The sequence below is a fragment of the Labrus bergylta genome, chromosome 17 (genome assembly GCF_963930695.1).
Source record: "Labrus bergylta chromosome 17, fLabBer1.1, whole genome shotgun sequence".
NCBI classification, from domain to species: Eukaryota; Metazoa; Chordata; class Actinopteri; order Labriformes; family Labridae; genus Labrus; species Labrus bergylta.
In genome coordinates, this window is record NC_089211.1 from 12,812,385 (window position 1) to 12,826,016 (window position 13,632).

The following is a 13,632-nucleotide window of genomic DNA, read 5'->3' on the forward strand; positions in this document are numbered from 1 at the left end:
TTCCTCGTGTTCATGCTCATTTTCAATTCTACCCCATTTCTCTCTAAATGATCGCTCTCTCTCCCCCTTCCTCGGTTGTTCTTGTTCGTACTCGATCCCACTGAGCGTTCACCGAGCGGATGCTCTGAGAGAGGCACAAATCACACGTGTGTTTTTCTTTTCTGTCCCCTGACAGCGGTAAGATAGAGATGTAGTCTCCAAGTGATGAGATACGCAACAACAGTTAAGGGGGCTGTTTATTTGTCAGGTAGAGAAAACTGTTGGTAATGATGATCAAGATTACAGGTTTTGCAAATCAACCTCAAAAACAGTAATGAGGCTCTTCGCCTAAGGACTGATGGGTATTTTCTAACATTTAATGGATAAACAACCAACTGATAAATCAGGAAAACAAAAGCTTGTGCAGGAAATACTCCTTATTTGCAGCCAAACTATGTTTTTTTGTTTGTTGAGTACAAGTCCTAAGACCAGAGTCAGAATAAGTTTTTCTTGAATGTTGTCAGTCATCTTGTTGGTGTCGTATTTGATATTTCTTTCTGGCTAAATGAGTCATCATTTTACTTGGGTGAAGTGCTTTTAGCTGCATAAACAAAGTACATACCAGGTATGAAGCAAACATTCTTTGAGTAGCAGTACAAATAAGGAGCGTCCAAAGATAAAGTATTTTGCCACCATACTCCATAATAGTCAAATATTCTAAATAAATGTTAGGTTTGGAGTTACAGATGCTTTTTTGCTCCGTTATCCTCCCACCTAAACTGTGTGTGAACGCACGCAGACCTGCACAGCTCTATAAATGTCATTGCTCTGGTCTGACTGTGACCAGATGCTTCTGTGTACTGTCAGTGGTGATACTGTTGACATTTCATGTTGTGAATAGGAACGTTGTGTATCTCTTCACCTCTGCTTGCTCTCCCCTGATAAAACTGGCCTGCAGTGTTTTCATAGCAACAGCAGATGCATATTTACTTTACTGAGCACTAAGATGCACCGAAAGTACAGGTCAGAAGTAAATTGTCATTCAAGGCATGGAAAAGCAAAAAGGTGAATAGGTTAACTTGCATTGAATTTTTTATTCACTTTATTCCTTGTATTCAGAATTTTTAGAAAGCCTTCACATCTTTTTTTTTTCTGTTTTACTCCACCTTCACCGATGCCTTTTCTTCTCTAAGAGGGAATAAAAGCCAGAAAGAGATAAGGTTAGAACCATTACTGTCTCACTTTGTATTGGAAGGAGCACTCTGTAGCTCAATGATCCGGCTCTCGCCAAGCACTAAACACTGTCATTTTAAATCCTGCTCCGAGTTTTGTGCTCTCAATTTGTTTCCTGGCGCCCTCTCTAGTATTCATCACAGGGTGAATCAGAAGGGCTTTGTAGTAAAACACTGTATTTTAGAGTCAAGCAGCAATCCCATTATGATTACTTTACGCAATATAGTCGCTGCTTCTTTTTTAAAGCGGGTGGAAATGTCACTGTTCCTTAATGATGGCCAAGGTGTGGACTCATGGCTCAGGAGAAAGAGCTTTGTGCATAGTCAGCTAGTTTGCATGAGTGCATGTGTATGTCTTGGTCTGTGTGTGTGTCTGTGTGTGAATGGAGGTGGGTGTGTTAGGCTTAAAGTGTGTAACTCTAGTGTATGAGAACAAGTGTATGTTTGTATTACACCCCCTCTCCCTCAGATCGCTGCCAGCTCATGAAAAATGAATGAAATCCTGTATGCGTGCTTGCATGTGCTTGTGTGTGTGCTTGTGTTTATGTGTGGCAACATATCTTTCTTCAAATGGGTCAAATCTTTTAATCACACCACTTTTCTGCAGTGTAAAGATAAAACACTTGCCAGTTTGATTGTTTTTGTATAAGATGGTGAGATCGCATTCTGTAGGTGTTGACACACTGATTGACCTGCCATCCTCTCTCTCTGGTTCTCTATCTCTTAGACATACAACCTCTGGTTCAGCGCTGGCCAGAGAGACAGAGGAGCACATGAGGAGTGGAAACGGCTTGACGGCAACTTCCTGACCGATAACCTTGCTTCTGCAACCCCCACCACGTGCCCCGGAACTCCCGAAGCGGGCGACAGAAGGAAGGAAACGAGTGACCAGCCCTCCTGCAGGCATGGTAATACACTCTGGTCTGTAATTGGTGTGTGTGAGTGTGTGCCTTGTGCTTGTGTTAGTGTGGAGTAAGGAAACAGCCTTTACTAAAGGGGGAAAGAGTTCAATCTGAAAACTTGTTCTAAACGTGTGTGTGTGTGTGTGTCAAAGGGAGACACCTGATAAAGGCCATAGTGTGGACAGGAGGGGAGACCTTTTTGGGGGAGGAACTGTACAGGCCATATGTTTACTTTGGGAAAGAGGAGAAGGAGAAGACAGAAGCATGAAACAGACAAAGGAGGCGTGGAAGGTGACCAACAATAACAGGAAACAAGAGAACACAGACAAGTTGCTTGTGGAAAGAAAGAGAGTGATTAAAAGAGAGAAAAAAGAACAACCAGTAGACTTACTATAAGCTGTCCATTAGTATGTAAATGGTGTTACTTTGAAAATACATTGGTTATATTTGTATTGTTGGATTGCTTGTTAATAATAACACTGATAGGAAATATTTAGTCATAAAAAAGAAATTCACTGTTTATTAATATTTATTTTAGATTTTTCTTCTAGATTAAGAGTCAATCCAATAAAAAAACATCTCATTATGATTAATTAGAACATTTATCATAAGATGTTGGTTGTAATCTGTAAATAATCATAATGAAAAATTGGTTGTATTTCTAAAGTTCATGGTTAAAGGCCAAATGTGCTAATAACTCCTTATTCTAAAGCCTTATAGGTTTAATGAAGGCCAAAAAAAATACAACTTTGAATTGATTGTAAAAAAAAGTCAACAAGTGCATTAAAATACCGGCCATATTGTTTTGAAATCAAAGAGTATTCAAAAATAGAGGTGTAAATGGAAAGTTGTATAACAACCTGCCTGTACTTTTAGTTGCCAACAGGAGCGCTTCTGGTATCCCTCAAACCACCAGTGCTCATGGAAAGGAAGACTTAAAAAGTGGAGGAAAAATCAAGACCAAAAAGGATGGTTTGAAAAGTATAATAGGCCTTACATGGAGCTAGAAACATGTAAAATACGGCGCAGGCTGATTTTGGTCTGAAGTTTTCCTCAACTTTTTAGAAACAATCATCATTATTTCGCTTTTTTTTTTACTAGCACAACATCAATCGTGATAAACACATTAAAAAAAATTCCCACTGAATAGCACTTGAGTTGCATGATGGGAGGAGGAAAGTGCAGAACAGGAAGCAGGAAGCTGTGTTGTTTAGGGGGAGGAGAGGGTGTCTCAAAAGATCAAAGAGCACACTGGAGGGGGAGAATGACAAGTGGAGGCAGATAAAACCATAAAAAAGTAAATGCTGGACAGAAACATGGCAGATAAAAAAAACACAACCGACGTGATAAGCAGAAGAAGTGGAGAGTGAAGAAATGAAGGGGGAGAGAAGGGAGGTTAAGAACGGAGTGAGGTTGAGAGAGAGAGAGACGAGGGATTGATTAATGGTCTCGGCCTGTGACAGTGGGAGCCTTTTCCCTAGGGGATGGGGGGCAGAGCAGAAGATGAATTATTGAAAACCAGAACAAGAGAGGGGGAAGAAGGGAAAATGAGTGCAAAAAGGAAAAGAGTGGGATAGCGGTCTCTGTGGATGGAGAGAGAAAAGGGGGAGAAAAGTAAAGGGGGGAGGAGACGGGAAAAAAGACTGAGCGAAAACAAGATGTTCCTGAAGATGCTAAGGTAAGATGCTGCAGAAGGGGGCACACGGTTGAGCTCATAAATAACCAAGGGTAATGAGGTGTGTGTGTGTGTGTGTGTGTGTGTGTGTGTGTGTGTGTGTGTGTGTGTGTGTGTGTGTGTGTGTGTGTGTGTGTGTGTGTGTGTGTGTGTGTGTGTGTGTGTGTGTGTGTGTGTGTGTGTGTGTGTGTGTGTGTGTGTGTGTGTGTGTGTGTGTGTGTGTGTGTGGCCTGCTTTGATTAGTCTTGAGTTCTGGTGATGCAGCAATACTGTCGGTGACCTTGCCGGCTTGTCACTGCATTAATCGCACAAAACACCAAAACAGTTTCTATATCGACTTTCAGCTGAGTTTCCAGCATGTAACGAATACACATGCCCTCTGCGTTTGTCGGACTCTTCATTCCTTTTTTTATGTATTTTTTTATTTTTTACCTTGAGCTCACACAAACGCACAAGGCCTGAAGCATTACACAGCTTTTTACACTCGCTAAAGCTGTTTTTATTATAAGGGCCTGCAATTGGTTAACTGCACCCTTAACTGCCCTGCAGAGCAAACAGCGTCTTTGTGCACATATTTAAATGAGCCATGATCCAGTCATTCTAGGGAAACTGGCCCCTTCCTCTGCAAATTGGCATCATTGCAAAAAGTGTCAGATTCACAAACACTGACACTTATAGCCAGGTGCAGCAAGACTGAAAAAAATGACCTTCTTGTGAGGCCAGGTGGTAACTCCGCCCCAGTAATTATACAAGATATTGTGCACAATCTTTCCAGACCAGGAAAACAATAGTGACTCTGAATGACTTAAAGATAAAATAGTCTATATATCCAGGGGTGTTGAGGGCTCGACACTTAATCCACATTTGTGGAGAGGCCTTGAACAGTTACGTTTTTTAGCAAACTGCACAGAGCAGGACAACGGTAAAGGAGCCACAAGCTGGACCTGAACCTGGGCTTCCCATCCTGAGGTAGACCAATAACCAGATTGGCTTTCAGAATACAAAAATCTAAAAGGTCTCAAAAGCTTTTGTGGAAACTGGAAACAAATGTATTTACAATATTTTCTCGATCTTCTATATGACATCATCGTATATTCAATTTTTTGTATTCTCTTATTTCCCCTTGTGTAATCACACTCAGTACTGTAATAATAGGCCCAGAAACTGTGTGAAGTCGGCTCATCTGCTTTTAACAGTCGTAACATTTTATAGGGAGGCTATAAACCGTTTAAACAATGCAGACACTTGAAAGGGGGCAAAGAGCATGGATTGATTTTTTTTTTTTTATGTTAGTGCAAAAGATGCTGGGTAAAGTAGTTTGTAGAGGGTAAGTAACAAGTTTGATTGATCATGGATAGATGCATTTTTAAACTGACGACATGTGCTTTATATTTATTGTTTTCTAGGTCTATTTTTATCTGATGTTTATCAGGACATTAAGTGTGCCTATTTTTATTTTGTTTTGCTTGATCTTGCTTATACAGTATATACTGACATATGTGAAGCCTGCTATCTTGTGTCTGAGACCACATGCATTTGGTAATTTGAAATACAGAGGTAGAGAGAGAGAGAGAGAGAGAGAGCAATAAAACAGGATAGCGGAGTGTGGCGGGGTTGGCCTGCCAAGCAGAGTGCAGATAAATCACTGAATGAATTTTTAATGCAATCTCCCCCAGGCTGCTGGATGTTACGGAGACAGCACTGAGGTTTTTTTTATTCTATTTGTGTGTGCTTGTGTGTTGCCTATCCCGTCACTCCTAGCCCATTTTGTGATGGGTGTTTGAAGTTTTGAATTTTCCTTTCTGCTTCAGCTTCGCTTGGTTTCATGTTCGACTTAAGAGGTGTGACATCTTCTCAGACACCACTTCTGAAATTGTTGGCCTGGTATTCATGGCTTTTGTTTGTTTGTTTGTTTTTACTTTGAGAGGGTTTTGGACTCTGTTGTCAGCTTCATTGCACCTGGCCACAAATATTAAGAACCAGTTTGTCTTTATCCCCCCTGCAACTCCTTCCATTGATCTGTCAGCCTTGCATGACCTTGTTGTTCACTTTTGGATTCTCATCATCATTCTTCTGTCATCGCTCTTTCCTTTTTCTCAATACCTTAAAAAATGTTTGATGGCAACCAAGCTCCCAGTATGCAATATAAGACGACCAAGTGCACGTAAACACCTCTTTAGGCCCACTGCCTAAGCAGACAAACATGCAGCACAATATCCCTAGATGCTTCTGTAAAGATAACAGGGCTGTAGATCAATTTGTGTAAGGACACGGAAAGAGAGTTTCCCTGCAATCACAGCTGATATTGTTCCAGTGAATCTTGTCCTTGGCATTGGGTCATGTAATTTATAGCAGATGGCCGCAGAGAGACAGGAAGAGACAGGCAGCGATGGAGAGGAAATTCATTGGATTCTGCTGCTGCCTTTAAAGTGAAATAGCCTCTACTGACAGTGTGTGTGTCGAACCACAACACCTTGAGCTGAAATGGTTTTACTGCAGGCTATTAGAAATTTAGAGGTTGATAGATGAAAGTGATAGAAGTAATTGGTGTATATGTGTGTAAGACACTCTGTTGTACAGTATGTGCATATGTCACGCATGACTTTCATATGTACTGGGTTAAATAACAGATTTCTTGCATTTATTCCATGATGTGTACAAGGTTTTCTTGTGTGTGTGCACATTAACACACAGTGAGTTGTGAATGCTGTGTAATATCATTATGTAACATGCGCCTGCCAGCCGGTTGGTCTCACTGGAGCATGAAATGGAGTGTAATTGGTAAGTGTGCCGTCTAAAAGCACCGTGCAACAAGGCCATATGAAGGTATACATAAACACTGCATGGTGTTTGCTGGTGGTCCGCAGAAAGCTGTGATCAAATAGCAGCAGCTGTATACATCTGTTTGGGATTCGTCAGTAGACAAGCTTGGGTTTGACTAATACATTTTCACCCATTTGGTAAAAATCGTGTTGTGTCTTTCACAGAGCTTTAGGTTGTTGTGGTAGTCACAGCTGTTTAAGTGATTATCATTGAAGCCGATACATTTTTGCTAATAATATGAAATAATAGTGATTGCCTGTTTCCAGTTCCACGCTAAAATAATGTTAGCTTTAGAGTTTTTTTGTAATATTTAATAATTACAGAAATTACACTTAGCCTTCGCTAAAATAAGGTGTCCAGACTTTTTGAATCGAGGAGTCCCAACTGGGTCACTTAGAAGAAGTTAGTATGTCCAAAGTTGCAGTTAAAAGTTTAAGAAAATGAAATGTGCTGCATTAAGATGCAAAGAAAGATATCAGCAGCCAGTTGCAACAGGAAATATAGTTGATTTTAATAGTCCCGCTTCGGACCAGGCAAATAGCCAATCATAGTTTAGGATTTCAGGGTGGACCTTGGGGAGGCCAAAGAGATATGAGAATGGACATCCCCAGACTCCACCCCTGGCCAAAACATTATTACAACTAACATTAGAAATTAGGATTCAGGAACTTCAAAAAGAAAGAAAGATTTAACAGCTAAATTGAACTTTGATTTGGTGTAAATCTGGCAACCAGTAAGATAATAATGCTAGAACCGTTGGCACATTTCTTCCTATGCAGATGTCAAAGTATATTTGTCACTGTTTTGTTTTTGCTTTTTAACTGTTGCACATGTGACCCTACTAGTGTGACTCATAACATTGAACTCTTTAGGTTGATCGCTGATTTTGCAGTTAGACGATCAGACAGGTTTGAAACAAATCCCCAGATTAGTCAGTTAAGAAGAGTGTTTCTGACGTGTTCTGCACTGACTTTCAGTTTTAGCTCTAATTAAAGCGATTTAGATAATCTGGATACACTGTTTCCTTCTTAACAACCTGCCTGGCTCTCTTGACTGTTTATCCCCACAAGTTGGCACTCTGTTGAAGATATTTTTTAACTTGTCTGTTAAAATGTTCTTTGTTAAAAATTCTGTTGTACTATAAAATAAAAACTGGAACATGATTTATGAATTATGGAAACATGTCAGCAGTAACCTTGACCCTGCAAGACAGTTTAACTCAATTTTCACCAGGATCATCTGTAGGTCAATGTGCTGAAATTGGACACAGTCTACATTTGTGTAAGTGGCGATGGGGGATGATACAGGCATCTGGTTGGGGTCCTTTGGGACTGAACTATCATTTATGATTTGTTAAGCTCTCAACCTCAGACAGGGGGAGCATATTGTGTGATTGACCTTGAGGTCATGAACAGGTCAGGGTGGATTCAAGGACAACCAAGGTGTTGTCTTGAGCAGATTGTGCATGGGGTGTGCATCTTTTTGAGAGTCAATCGGTCACCAGGGTCCGAAGAGGTCTTTGAAGAGGTGTCAACACTAGAGGTGGAAAAATATGGTTTTATGAACAACTCGAGAATCTTATCTTCTGAGATTTTAAATAGATTAATAACTTCCAAAAATCTTAGTGCTAAGGCTAGCTCTTTAACTCGGTATGCCAAATGGAGCAGCACGGAATTCAGCCAGTCCAAATCCAAAAATAGACTTTGAATCCATGGATCGTGACCCCAAGAATGGAAATCGAATTGTGAGACACCCAAAGATTCCCAGCCATGGTCAACACAGAACATGTGAAGCATTCAATGTTCAATGCTTAAAACCACACGTTAGGACTCTTTGTTAACCTATTAATCTTAAAGACACTTCTAAAACATATCTGTTGAACAGGAATGATAGGAACAGGAAAAAAAAAACATATTCTTGATCAAAAAGTAAGATATTTACTTCATTACATTCTGAGGAAATTGTAGAAAAATGGTGAAAAATGCAGAATTATCCAGAAAACTGTATCTCAAACTTTCTCATAAATAAGTATGGAGGTGAACAACCCTTCATCACGTCTATCTCTGCAACATTAGCTGACTTATAGTGTCACCTGTCGAAATGTCTGCATCATTATCTGGGTACTTGCTGATTTAGGAGGTCGATTCCTGTCAGCGAGTCCTCCTTAACTGCTCTGATTTACATCGTGATCAGAGGTGCCTGGGCAACAACTCCCCCACGGTCAAGTAGTACCTCCAAGCACACACACACACACACACACACACAGAAAACAGAAACTCTCTTGGCCGTGTGGTTTATGACTGCAGGAGCTCCTATTAGCAACGGCTCATAAAATCTGCAACTGTTGGTCTGTTAAACATTGCTCTGACAAGGCACACTTGTAGAAAGGTACACACACAGGACACACACTCCTGGTTACACAGCCATCTCCTTTTTTTAAGAAAATTTGTGCTCAGGCCAAAATATTTACAGAAGAAGAATAACTTGGAGAGAGTAAAAATTACTCATAAACAGTGCAGAGATTACTTCCCTTATTCAGTAAATATTATTTTATCTTTCTAGTAACCAGTTTATTTTTCAGTTATTCGGAATCCAGAGGTAACACAAGGGGAAAATCATTATATTTCAGTTACATATACATCAAAATTGTTGTCGCTTTATGTCTTTAATAAAAGATTTATTTAAGAAAAGAAAAAGTTCTATTAGTTAATTGTTTATAAATCACATTTTATTTCGCTTAATTTTCAGCAAATTAACATGAATGCATTTATACAACTGAAGTGTACATTTTACATTTATTCTTTAACAATGTAAATTAATATCTTTTTTAAGACGGCATCTCAAGTAACATAAATGTATGAATTTCTCTCTAAATGTTGAATAAAGCTGGGTACGTCGTCTGATCAAAAGGAGGCATGATGCAATGAAACTAGGTACATAAATCTAATTCTGCATCTTCTTTCGAGGTATCTAAATTCACTCCAGCGTGTCACTCCAGCGTGCATTGCCAAAGTGTTGAAGAATCACAGTTGAGTCCCAGTGGGATTGCAGTGTGTCGCCCTGCCAAATGTTTGTGCCAAACTCTGCATATTGAGCTACACAGCCTGTCAGCCTGCAGTCATTGTGCAGGGCTTGTCCTCCCTTCTGTTAATGGCTTTATCTCACTCACTCTGGTGAATGAGAATGTCACCCGTTCAATTAAGAACGGGATAAAGATTGTGTGTGTGTGTGTGTGTGTGTACTTGTGTTTTTCTCTGTGTGTGTGCAAAATGTGCAGTGGTCCTTGGATTTCAAGTAGGTTCAAAGTGCTCAAACTGCACTATCTTTACTACTATTGAAAGGTCATCTCTACTCTCTCTTTGTATATGTGTGTGTGTGTGTGACTTAGCATGCCTGGTGTGTGGTTCTCTTTGACTCAGTGTGTGTACTGAATAAAGGGAAATGTGGCTCTTAGAGATAAGCAGCTTTTTTGAGAGCAGCCTCCTCATGTTGAACTGAGGTTTGCACCTTAGGCTCCCCGTCAAAATAAGATAACCTCTATTGATAAATAATATCCTGTTTCTTCAAATTCAGGTCAACACGCTTTGATGTAAACATACCCTGTCATCTTAAGAGTAAACATACTTATATTTATCTAAATTTAATTAAAGAGGGCTTTTGGAAAAAAAAAAGAGCAAGAGAGAAAGTAAGATGCTGTTATTGAGCGAGTATAGAAAAAAATGAAGATGCCACATGTAATGACATGTTTATGTATACATATACAGTTGGTGTAATAAAAAATGAATCAAGTGTTCAATAAAAGCTTTGGTACTGCTAGCTAGGGGTGGGAATCATTAACGTGTTATTAACGTCTGCTCAATTTATGTCATAACGGCCACCGGGTTAAGTCATAAAGTGATGACATGGTGAGTCAAACTGGCGGAGAACTCTGTTCAGAGTCCTGTATTTTATATATTTATGATATGTCGCACCAGAGATGCAAAAATTGTATCACACAAGTCAGAACGAAGATCGGTTACCATGTCGATATTTTGTCCTACCCCTACTGCTAGCCATAAAGGAAGAACTAATGTGAAAGAACTTATCATGAAAAGTATTTTAATCTTCATATCTTCTGTTATAGAGGTATTTCTGGTATTAATTATAAATTTGGCCTCAAGAATGACATCATGTGTGCTTTGATAATAAATGATAATGCATTGTTAGTGTCATTAAACTAACAAAGGGTTATCTCATCATCTGTTTGGTGCACGAACACTGAACACATGTCCCTGATGCATCAGTTCATTCAAATTATATTAGTTAAAACTTAATGGTCAGATGTTTTAATCATCGCTAACGTAACAAAGTGCTTTTAATTAACCATTTAGCTGCATTAACAGCCTCCCACTGCGGTGCTGTGACATGTGAAGAGAACAGCTGATGCTCACATTATTAGATGTTTGTATATGAGTGTGCATTCACACATTGGCCCATCTGGGTGGTATTAATTGCAGAGTGTGAGTCACAAAAGCCGCAGTTACACCTGGTGCTCTCTATCACATGCGTAACTTTTATCTTTGAATTCAGCTTCCTCTTCAAAAACCATTTAATGAAGATTCTGCACGCCCTCCAAAGCCCTTCTCTGCTTTTCTTTCTTTTCCCCTTGGCATCTCAGACATCCTCTTTTCTTTTTCTTTTTTTGTTAACCCCGTCTGATGCCTCTCACCTGATTTCTTCCTTCTGTGGTTGGATTCCTCTTTACACTTCACAGACAGTATGAAGCAAACTAGAGGGACAGAAGAACTGAAAGATCAGATTGAATAAGCAGGTGGAGAAAATGATGAATTTTAATATCAGGGTCACTGCATTGAGAATTAATTTCTTCAAGTCCTGTCTGCATTAAAGCGAACACACAAAAAGCTGCTTGTGCCATAAATGGTGTTTTTGTCTTTAGTTAGCTTCATTAGTTAGTAGAATACAAAGCTTTATTTGATGGATTAAAAACCAATCTGCTGTTTAAAACCTGTCGCCGGTTTGAAATAAGACGAGGAGGATAACTTTATGTTATTTTCTCATCCTTCTACCAATTCCAGAGGTCCTTCCGTTCCTTCAGCAACGATGACCGCCATGTCATGGCAAAGCACTCCACCATCTACCCCTCCTCTCAGGAGCTGGAGGCTGTGCAGACACTGGTGTCCACTGTGGAGTGTGCCCTCAAACACGTCTCTGATTCGCTGGATCAGAGCAGCAGCGACAATATCAGCCAGGTCAACAGCCACCCGGCAGACGGCACAGAGGAGGACGACCATGGAGATGAGCCCAGTGACAAAACTGAGGATTCGGCTGCAAGCTACAGGTGAGAGTATGGTAGGGCAGAGTAGAGCTGCAGATAAACAAGAAGTTGTTTTCTTTTTTATTGAATCAATAAAATTGTAGAAATGTGATATCATGTTAGAAATGACGTCTTTTAGCTTGTTTAATCTTTTTATTTATTTTTCATTTATTTTTATTTGTCCCGTACATGTCAAAACACACAACAGAAAAGGAAAAATCTGACCAAAAATGCTAAATTATTTTTGACGTTTCTTACTTTTTCCTTTAAAGGCTTTATATGCGATTTTTTATTTTTTTTTATCCTGCAGTTGTCGCCCTTGAGCACCAGCATGAAACCAAAACAACTCGCGCTGCATTGTTGTGTTAGCATGCTAATGCTAGCGATCTTTATTATGCTCGTATCTTCACACTGCATGTAAATTTACCCAAAATGAGCGTGATCTACAAACGCAGTTAAGCAGTGAGTACAGTATGTTATTCTTCTTTTCTCTAGTCCCTCAATTAAAAAACTTTTATACGCTAGGGGATGAGTCAGCCAGCTGTCCTGGCGATGTAAACAAACTGAAGATAGGACTCGGAAAACTCGGAAAGCATCACAGACAGTGGGACTCAGGTGTTACACCCATTGTAGACAGTCATGACTCACAGAGTTATTTTCAGAGGATATACTTGATTTCTACATTTAAGAGTGAAAAATCACATATAAAGCCTTTAAGAACGTTAGTTTAACAGAAGGGGCATTTGGGGCAGGGTAACAAACTTTAGCCACTTTACAGTTTCTGTCTCAGTCTACATGATTCTTCATGAGTCTTTTTTAGTAAGGGTTCACTTCTTCCCATTAAAGTCTTGAATTGCCTTGTCTTATCTTATTTAACCGTCTTGACTGGCACCTTGTAGTTTCCTTTTTTTAATCACACAGCGTTTTCCAAAGATTACATTAAATATTGATACACATTAAAATACTTTTTTTTACACTGACTCCCTGAGAGCCCAGAATAGATTTCTATTTAATAAGTGAAGTAACATCAAAATGTTCAGTCTCAAATTGAAATGACATTTTCCTTACAGATTAAAAAAAAAGCCCATAACCTTATCGCTCATTGATTTTTTACTTTTAAAACAGGGAGTCCAGCTGCGGTGGCGTGCTGTGTGGCGTGATGAGGATCGGCCTGGTGGCCAAAGGCCTCCTGATCAAAGGCGACATGGACCTAGAGCTTGTGCTGATGTGTAGAGACAAACCCACACAGACACTGCTGGACACTGTCTGTCACAATTTACCCACACAGATCGAGGTAAGACACACACATACACACGCATGCTTAGAGATTTCTAGCCTGCATCTATTGTTTTCTCTTTCCCATTCACAAACCTGCTGCTGACAAACGCACAATTGAATCTTAGTGGTTTTATTAAAGCGTCAGTGACTTAATCCAACAAAGTTATGTTTTGATTGAAACACCCTCCCAAGTGTTCAAGATTGAATTTCTTAGTTCAGATCACAATTTATGAGCCCCTGTCTAAATGTGCACTTCCTCCCTGCTATGACCTCATATTTAAGTTTGTGTGTAGGTGTAGAAAAGAAGCACAGAAGGTGGGTAACAAGTAGACAAGTAACAGCAGTATTAAGTGAGAAGTCGAGAAGTGTTTTAATGAGTTGTGACACAGCGTCGCATCACTTCCTCAGTGTCATGTTTCCACATTAACA

At 39.7% G+C, this 13,632-nt stretch overlaps 1 protein-coding gene across 4 annotated transcripts in view; it reads left to right on the forward strand.

The window, feature by feature from the left end:
• The window catches only part of strbp (spermatid perinuclear RNA binding protein), an 80,183-nt gene that overhangs the window by 41,820 nt on the left and 24,731 nt on the right, over positions 1-13,632 (forward strand). For all 4 annotated transcript variants that reach the window (XM_029278087.2, XM_065965318.1, XM_029278086.2 and 1 more), the window contains 3 exons: positions 1,939-2,119; positions 11,687-11,949; positions 13,051-13,219. In XM_029278087.2, coding sequence (XP_029133920.2) covers positions 2,117-2,119; positions 11,687-11,949; positions 13,051-13,219 — 435 coding nt within the window. In that variant the 5' untranslated portion in view covers positions 1,939-2,116. The remainder of the gene's footprint in view (positions 1-1,938; positions 2,120-11,686; positions 11,950-13,050; positions 13,220-13,632) is intronic.